The sequence below is a fragment of the Pseudoliparis swirei genome, chromosome 14 (genome assembly GCF_029220125.1).
Source record: "Pseudoliparis swirei isolate HS2019 ecotype Mariana Trench chromosome 14, NWPU_hadal_v1, whole genome shotgun sequence".
Lineage (NCBI taxonomy): Eukaryota > Metazoa > Chordata > Actinopteri > Perciformes > Liparidae > Pseudoliparis > Pseudoliparis swirei.
This window is the reverse complement of record NC_079401.1, coordinates 11,500,782-11,510,414: the sequence shown is the minus strand read 5'-3', so window position 1 is coordinate 11,510,414 and position 9,633 is coordinate 11,500,782. Positions and strand designations below refer to the sequence as shown.

Genomic DNA, 9,633 nt, shown 5'->3' with positions numbered 1-9,633 from the left:
ACAATAGATGTCATGTGACTCGATGAACAATAGATGTCATGAGACCAGATGAACAATTCGGATGGTCGCCAGTGGTGAATGAGATATGGTCACATGGTTAGGGTTCTCTAATCACCTGTTGCCGTGCTCGCGGCCTCGTGCTGAACAAGGAGGCTCCTCTGCTCCCTCGGAGGAGGATGGCGCTTCATGCTGTTTATTATATTTATTGTTGCTCATGAGTTGATCCACACAGAAAGGAAGGGCACTAAACAGACCTGATGGTATTAACATATATATGTATATAAATAAATGTATACACACATGTACCTGTATATGTATGTCTGGGCTAACTAGCGGGAGAAACTTATGTAATAATAATAATTAAAGCTGCGCCAGTCGGGGGCGCTGGCGCCCACCCGTCGGATGTTTTGCCATTTGTAACGTAAGTCTATTTTGTTTTCGCCAGTAGGTGGCGCTGACCTATTGGGTGGACATCACTCCCCGGTTCTGCAGTGAGAAGTCAGCGTTCTGATGGCTCTGGGTCTTTAAGGCCTCCAGACGGTCCTGGAACCAGAGGGAAGTCCATCGGACTGGTTTAGTGGAGAGATCCCACAAGGAGAACGGGAAGATGACAAACTCAAAGCACGCCAAATATGGACAACTGTTGTAGCGCCCCCTACTGGTCAAATCACTCCAGGGTGTGTGTGTTCCAGGATGTGTGTGTGTGTTCCAGGACGCCATGTGCACACACACTGCAGTTCATGAGCATTGAGAACAGGACACGCCCCCAAGAGGGTCATTGGTCCATGTGCTCTGAACACATGGAGCTCTCGATGAGGAGACATCTCTTCATGGACACAACGTTTGGGATGAACCTGACCGCCTGCAGGAGAACCGGACAATTGTTTCACAAAATTCATAAAGGCGGAAAATCTAAGTAGGCAGTTAAACTTAGAGGGGGGGCGAGAGCAATTTATTTAAACCAAAATTTGACATTTCTCTTTTCACCAAGCCCGACACACGGCCAGATGTTGAGACTTCTGGGGTGTTACGAACCCACAACCTCCTCCCCGCCAACAGGGCCCTGAGGTCACGGAGGGCTCGAGCAGCGTCTCCTCACAGGTGGTGTGTTTTAGAAGGCAGCGCATTGCATTCTGGGAATCAGTTCAGTTTCATTGTCAGAGCGCTGACGTGATGTACACCTAGAACAAAGAAACACGAGAGAGAAAGGTCCATTACGACTTTATTGGTTTCTATCTTTGATTAAATGACAAAGCTGATGAAATGTTGACGAGGTCAAAGTTCAAGTTTCACATCAACATGAAATCCTAAAGGAATATTAACAACTTCATCAGGTAAAGCCACTGAGCTCCTGGAGGTGAATTAAAGGCTCCTGAACTACTTCATGAAGCCACGAGGCCGCGACACTTAAGACCCGAAAGACTGAGAGACTTTGGTTTTGCATTCATGAAAATATTCTGCAAACAAAATGTACAACTGCATAAATATAAAACTCTTCCACGTTTTAATGGCTGAAACATTCAGAGCGTTGCACCACTGAGATGAACCCGGCTGGACTCTACAGGTAAAGATCAAAGGCACACAAATCATTGAAAAGAGTAAAAAGAGCTCCGGGGTGTAAAAGAGGAATAAAAGAGGAACGCCATCCCACCCGCTCATTACCAGGTGGGCGTGCGTTGACAATTAAACGAGGAGGACACGTCTCGTGAGACCACAGGAAGCAGAGGGACCAGGTGGAGGCGACAGGAGCTACGCCAGCCACTGCAGCTGGATACATGTGGGGATTATTACGATGGCGGCCTCTAGGTTACATTCTACGGCTGGACAGACGTGTGGAAGCTAGTGACGAGCAGGCGACGCATCGGTCCCCTGCCAGTTACTCATTCAAGACTATTGTGATCGACTGAAGCTCCGCCCCCTCACTCGTCTCCTACGTGAGACGAGTGCATCGTTGGGGGCGGGGCTACGGTCCCGGCGCCGGTCATAAACTGGTGATGGAGAACTTGACTTCGAAGCGGCCCTGGTAGCGGTCCTTCTCGCCGTACAGGATGTTGTCTCCGAACACCTTGCACTCGATGCGCAGGTCGGTGTTCATGGTCAGGTTGCTGAACTGCAGCGCCACCAGCGGCTGCAGGTAGTGGGGGTGCAGCAGCTTGCCGTAGTACGGGTAGTACTGCAGGGGGAAGCCTTCGCCGATGCCGTAGTACTTCACATCCCCGGTCAGACCGGCATCTTCCTCTCTCTGAAGGGGCGGAGACACAAGACAGGAAGTGACACACAGGAAGTGGCACGTGTCCCGAGCTCTCCAGAGGGAAACAAACCTTGTTGGTGCAGTAGATGGGGATTACGTTGGGCTGCACCTTGGGCTGAGCCTCTTCAGGGATGCTCTCATTGGAGCTGGGAGGCTGGACAACAGAGAAGGGTCAACACAAGGCATTGTGGGAGGTTCCTGAAGGGAGACTAGGGTGTTCAACATGAGGTTCTTGTGACTGGTGGGGTAGCGTTACAAATAGACTCGGCCTTACCTTTGGCACAAAGCTGACGATCCTGTTGAGCTTGACGATGAGGCACGGGGTTCCATCTTTGAAGCCGAAGTCGGGGTCCACGGTGCCGGAGCAGGGTCCCATCAGGGTCCTGGAGAACCGACACGCCTTCCTGATGCCGATGTCACTCTCCAGGTCGCCCCTGTTCTTGTACTCTCCAGGCTCCTCTGGGGGGGGGAGGGTTACCTTGGGTGAAGACTTGAATCACCAGGATTGGATTCTTGGGGTGGCTCATGGATGCCGATTCAGAAGGAAACCTACCTCCACAGTCCTCAAACTTCATCTGGTCCCTCTGCATTTCGTCATTATACTTGGCCAGGATGTTCCTCAGGGCCTTGGTGTAGGGCAGGTAGGTCTCCGGGTCGTTGCGGTTGTAGAACACTTCAGACTTCAGGGCCCGAGGGGTGTGAGAGAGGCCTGCAGGGCGACAGGTGGTTAGTGGAGCCTTCAGGGAGTCACAGGTCGTCTGGCCTCTGAAGCAGCGCCCCCTGCTGGGGAGCCACGAGGTGATCAACACAGCGTCTGTGCCTCCAGGGCACCGACGGGACGGGAAGCTGGAGTCCTCTGGATGAGGTCATGAGACTCAATCAGGAGGTCGGTCAACTCCTCTGCATTGGCAGTAGAACCCTTGTGACACAGATGGACACAATGCTAATGGCCACGCCTCCTGTTCCACAAGTCAGTAGCCCCGCCCCCCCCCTCCCCCTGGGCACTCAAACAGGTCCACAGTCGACTCCCGACTGGCCTCCCGTCCATGGAAACCAGGCGGCGGCGGCATGTCCTGAGGGAGAGCTGAGCACGGGACCACCGCGGCGTCATGTTACATGTTACATGTATGAGCTAATGATGAAAGTCCAGCATGCAACACTCTGAACTGCAAACTGACGACGGAGAGGACAGCGGGCCCAGAGGGTCTCAGAGGGTCTGGAGGCCCAGAGGGTCGGCTGTCTTTCTTACCAGGGGGTGAGACCCGGTCCTGCCAGGTGGGCTTGTAGTCGCTCACGGTGAGCAGCAGGGCCTGGATGGTCCCGATGAAGATCCCAGCCAGGCAGCCGTAGAACACGATGTAGAACCCGATGATCTTGACTGGAGGGAACAAGAGAACGTCAGATCAGAACGAGACGGCACACCAGAGAGGACTTCAGGACCCTGGAGTCTGCACCGAGCCACAGCCCAGAGGTCAGGACCCAGAGGTCAGGACGCGGCATGACTCCACCAAACAGGAACCTCAGGGCCTCAGTGAGCCCAGAGGAGTTCTGGCCTCTAGACCGTCATGAGGACCCGGTCTCCAGACCAGGGGGTCCTGCTGGTTGGTAGGAATGATCTCTTGTTTGTTCACAGCCAACAAAGGAGACCCCAGGCTCTTCCAGCCCTCTGATTGGCTGGAGCTCCCAAACAGGTCCACATATTTATTAGCACGCTATATATCTGGAAAGATCCCACAGCCCAGGACAAGCCCAAACAGAACCAGCCCAAACAGGACCAGCCTAAACAGAACCAGCCCAAACAGGACCAGACGGGCCCACTAGAGGCGTAACGTCCTCCTGGTGAACCCTGTTCTGATGGCTGACCGGGAGGCCAGAGGGCCTGAAGACGAGGGCGTGAAACTCGACCCTTCATCACGGGACAGTTACGTCTTTAGAATGCTTCACAAGCGTCACGGCAACACGTTCAGCCTCCAGCACAACAACAACAACAACCAGAACCACAACAACCATCATCATGACGCGGTGGCAGGGAGCAGCGTCCTCACGGAGCCAGACGGCTGCACAGCGGTCAGACCACAAGAGAACCATAACACTACAATAATAAGAACTATAATAATAATATCTATAACTATAACACCATTTGGTGACGCGCTGCAGTCCCTCTCACCGGATGCTTTGCTGCAGGAGACAAGGTCAAAGGTTACGACCTCAGATCTACAGCACCACGGGAGGACTAGGACGCATCACAAGACAAGGACGCATCACAAGACTAGGACACATCACAAGAGGACTAGGACACATCTCAAGTCTAGGACGCATCTCAAGACTAGGACGCATCACAAGACTAGGATGCATCACAAGACTAGGACGCATCACAAGAGGACAAGGACGCATCACAAGACTAGGACGCATCTCAAGACTAGGACGCATCTCAAGACTAGGACGCATCTCAAGACTAGGACGCATCTCAAGAGGACAAGGACGCATCACAAGACAATGACGCATCTCAAGAGGACAAGGACGCATCTCAAGACTAGGACGCATCACAAGAGGACAAGGACGCATCACAAGACAAGGACGCATCTCAAGAGGACAAGGACGCATCACAAGACAAGGACGCATCACAAGAGGACAAGGACGCATCTCAAGAGGACAAGGACGCATCTCAAGACTAGGACGCATCACAAGAGGACAAGGACGCATCTCAAGAGGACAAGGACGCATCTCAAGACTAGGATGCATCACAAGACAAGGACGCATCACAAGACAAGGACGCATCACAAGGACACATGACGAGGACACATAATACATCATAAGAGGACACATGACAAGGACACATGATGCATCATAAGAGGAGACACGATACATCACAAGGTCACAACAATGGCCTACGATGCATCCTAAAGCGGACATGAGAAGGACCTATGACAAGGCCCAAGGACACATGATGCATCATAAGGACACATCACAAGGACACATGATGCATCACAAGAGGAGACACAATACATCGCAAGGTCACGACAATGGCCTATGATGCATCCTAAAAGGGATATGAGAAGGACCTATGACAAGGCCCAAGGGCACATGATAAGGGCATATGACAAGGACATATCACAAGGACACATGATGCATCATAAGGACACATCACAAGGACACATGATGCATCATGAGGACACATCACAAGGACACATGATGCATCATAAGGACACATCACAAGGACACATGATGCATCAATAGAGGAGACACGATACATCACAAGGTCACAACAATGGCCTATGATGCATCCTAAAGGGGACATGAGAAGGACCTATGACAAGGCCCTAGGACACATGATAAGGGCCTATGACTCACACAAGGTGATGAGCAGGTGTCCTCCTGCAGCCTCTCAGTCCGGAGCTCACAGCTCAGCCTCAACGCATCACAGTATTATGGGATGCCTCCCCCCTCCTGCTGAGCATCCTGCACCAGGTGTGGGGTCTAGACTGAGGAGCGGTGACATTGAGGAGACCAAGGACATGCGCAGTGGCGCTCCAGGGAGGAGACAAGGTCGCGCGGGTTAATCAGTGTATCGCTCCTCAGATTACAGACACCTGATCACAGACACCTGGTCACAGACACCTGGTCACAGGCACCGGATCGATCCGCGGCCACCTTGACTCACCTTGGCCCGTGATGCATTTTTAACCCCAGCAGCACACAGCCGCCGCGGGCAGAGGAGGCGCGAGGCGGACCGCCTCTGCCCGCGCGAGCTCGGTCCCCAGCCCCGCGGAGGGGTTCACGTGGCCGGGGGGACCCCACGTGAACCCCCGGGGTACAGCACCGTGCTGCCGTCAGTCAAACAGGTGGCGGGAGCACGCGGCTGCCCGCGCGCGTGCCTACCCGTGGGCACGCGCTCCCCTCACCCGGGCAGTGCGCGAGCTCATACTCACACCAACTGCCGCCGGTCCGCCCGAGGAACTCCCCTTTGTCCGAGTCCCACAGGACCTTCTTCCAGCCGCCGTCGTCCTTGTTGGAGGGCATGGTGAGTATCCGCAGTCCGAGAGGAAGAAGAACAGCTCCCCGCTCCGCGGCTTCATATAACGGCCCCGCGACTCCGCCCGAAACTCTCCACAAGTTACCTCGGAGGGCGGGGCGGGGGCGCGGAGCCGGCCAATCAGGGCGCGGGGGAGCCGTGCGTGCCAGTGACGTCACAGAAGGACAGTGAGCCTATAGCCGCAGACATGAGGGATACATGTCGCGAGCTCACAGTGCTGAGCACGCGCAGTCACCCACCGTCTGCAGGTGGAGAGGACTCAGCCCGGAAGTACACGCGACCCGAAACCTACAAATACTTATTTACATACATACATACTAAACATATTTGTATATAAATATATACTTACTACATACACACACATATATATATATATATATATATATACATACTACACATATATGTATCTATACATACTACATACATATATATATATACATATATATGTATATATATATATATGTATACATACTACACATATATGTATATATACATACTACATACATATATATATATATATGTATATATGTATACATACTACACATATATGTATATACTATATATACATACTACATACATATATATATACATATTTACATACTACACATATATGTATATAAATATATACATACTACATACATATATATACATACTACAAATATATACATACTACATATATACTAATATATACCTATATACATAAATATAAATACATATATACTACATATATACACATATATATAAATATACATACTACATACAAATATACATACTACATACATGATTGATCTCATGTGTAGATATGACTGTGATCTCATGTGTAGTCATGACTGATCTCATGTGTAGTCATGACTGATCTCATGTGTAGATATGACTGTGATCTCATGTGTAAATATGACTGTGATCTCATGTGTAAATATGACTGTGATCTCGTGTAGTCATGACTGATCTCATGTGTAGATATGACTGATCTCATGTGTAGTCATGACTGATCTCATGTGTTGTAGTCATGACTGATCTCATGTGTAAATGTGACTGATCTCATGTGTAGATATGACTGATCTCATGTGTAGTCATGACTGATCTCATGTGTAGTCATGATCTCATGTGATCTGTAGATATGACTGTGATCTCATGTGTAAATATGACTGTGATCTCATGTGTAGTCATGACTGATCTCATGTGTAGTCATGACTGATCTCATGTGTAGATATGACTGATCTCATGTGTAGTCATGACTGATCTCATGTGTAGATATGACTGTGATCTCATGTAATATGACTGTGATCTCATGTAGTCATGACTGATCTCATGTGTGATGACTGATCTCATGTAGATATGACTGATCTCATGTGTAGATATGACTGATCTCATCTCATGTGTAGATATGACTGATCTCATGTGTAGTCATGACTGATCTCATGTGTAGATATGACTGATCTCATGTGTAGTCATGACTGATCTCATGTGTAGTCATGACTGATCTCATGTGTAATGATGTACTGATCTCATGTGTAGTCATGACTGATCTCATGTGTAGATATGACTGATCTCATGTGGTCATGACTGATCTCATGTGTAGTCATGACTGTGATCTCATGTGTAGATATGACTGATCTCATGTAGTCATGACTGATCTCATGTGTAGATCTATGACTGATCTCATGTGTAGTCATGACTGATCTCATGTGTAGTCATGATCATGATCTCATGTGTAGATATGACTGATCTCATGTGTAGATATGACTGATCTCATGTGTAGTCATGATGATCTCATGTGTAGATATGACTGTGATCTCATGTAGATATGACTGATCTCATGTAGTCATGACTGATCTCATGTGTGATATGACTGATCTCATGTGTGATTGATCTCATGTATGTGTAGTCATGACTGATCTCATGTGTAGATGACTGATCTCATGTGTAGATATGACTGATCTCATGTGTATATGACTGATCTCATGTGTAGTCTCATGTAGATCATGTGATCTCATGTGTAGTCATGACTGATCTCATGTAGATATGACTGATCTCATGTGAGTATGACTGATCTCATGTGTAGTCATGACTGATCTCATGTGTAGATCATGACTGATCTCATGTGTAGATATGACTGATCTCATGTAGACATGACTGATCTCATGTAGTTATGACTGTGATCTCATGTGTAGATATGACTGATCTCATGTGTAGATATGACTGATCTCATGTGTAGATATGACTGATCTCATGTGTAGTCATGTGTGTCATGACTGATCTCATGTGTGGTCATGACTGATCTCATGTAGATATGACTGATCTCATGTAGATATGACTGATCTCATGTGTAGATCATGACTGATCTCATGTGTAGTCATATGAATATGTGATCTCATGTGTAGTCATGACTGATCTCATGTGTAGATATGACTGATCTCATGTGTAGACATGACTGATCTCATGTGTAGTCATGACTGATCTCATGTGTAGTCATGACTGTGATCTCATGTGTAGATATGACTGATCTCATGTGTAGATAAGACTGATCTCATGTGTAGTCATGACTGATCTCGTAATGCAGTCATGACTGATCTCATGTGTAGATATGACTGATCTCATGTGTAGATATGACTGATCTCATGTGTAGATACTGTCTCATGTGTAGTCATGACTGATCTCATGTAGATATGATCATGACTGTGTAGTCATGACTGATCTCATGTGTAGATATGACTGATCTCATGTGTAGTATGACTGATCTCATGTGTAGTCATGACTGATCTCATGTAGTCATGACTGTGATCTCATGTAGATGCTGACTGATCTCATGTGTAAATATGACTGTGATCTCATGTGTAGTCATGACTGATCTCATGTGTAGATATGGCTATTGATCTCATGTGTTAACAGATAAGGACTGATCTCATGTGTAGTCATGACTGATCTCATGTGTAGATATGACTGATCTCATGTGAATATGACTGTGATCTCATGTGTATCCTCATAATATGGTCATGACTGATCTCATGTGTAGTCATGACGATCTCATGTGTAGTCATATTTGATCTCATGTAAATATGACTGTGATCTCATGTGTAGTCATGACTGATCATGTGTGAATATGACTGTGATCTCATGTGTAGTGTATTTGATCTCATGTTTGATCTCATGTAATGATCATGATCTCATGTGTAGTCATGACTGATCTCATGTGTAGTCATGACTGATCTCATGTGTAGACATGACTGATCTCATGTGTAGTCATGACTGATCTCATCATGTAGATATGACTGTCATCTGTGTGTGGTCATGACTGATCTCATGTGTAAATATGACTGTGATCTCATGTGGTCATGACTGATTCTGT

At 47.9% G+C, this 9,633-nt stretch overlaps 1 protein-coding gene across 2 annotated transcripts in view; it reads right to left on the bottom strand.

Moving 5' to 3' along the window:
* Positions 1-924: 924 nt before the first annotated feature.
* Positions 925-9,633, bottom strand: part of LOC130204691 (sodium/potassium-transporting ATPase subunit beta-233-like) — a 65,115-nt gene continuing 56,406 nt past the window's right edge. Inside the window, exons 2-8 of one of the 2 annotated variants that reach the window (XM_056431601.1) lie at positions 6,181-6,457; positions 3,501-3,629; positions 2,805-2,960; positions 2,526-2,710; positions 2,322-2,405; positions 2,046-2,242; positions 925-1,181 (exon numbers count right to left, since the gene is read on the bottom strand). In XM_056431601.1, the coding sequence (XP_056287576.1) occupies positions 1,112-1,181; positions 2,046-2,242; positions 2,322-2,405; positions 2,526-2,710; positions 2,805-2,960; positions 3,501-3,629; positions 6,181-6,457 (1,098 nt within the window). In that variant the 3' untranslated portion in view covers positions 925-1,111. Of the gene's footprint in view, positions 1,182-1,205; positions 2,243-2,321; positions 2,406-2,525; positions 2,711-2,804; positions 2,961-3,500; positions 3,630-6,180; positions 6,458-9,633 lie in introns of those variants that run through there. The other variant, XM_056431602.1, reaches the window with a different exon arrangement.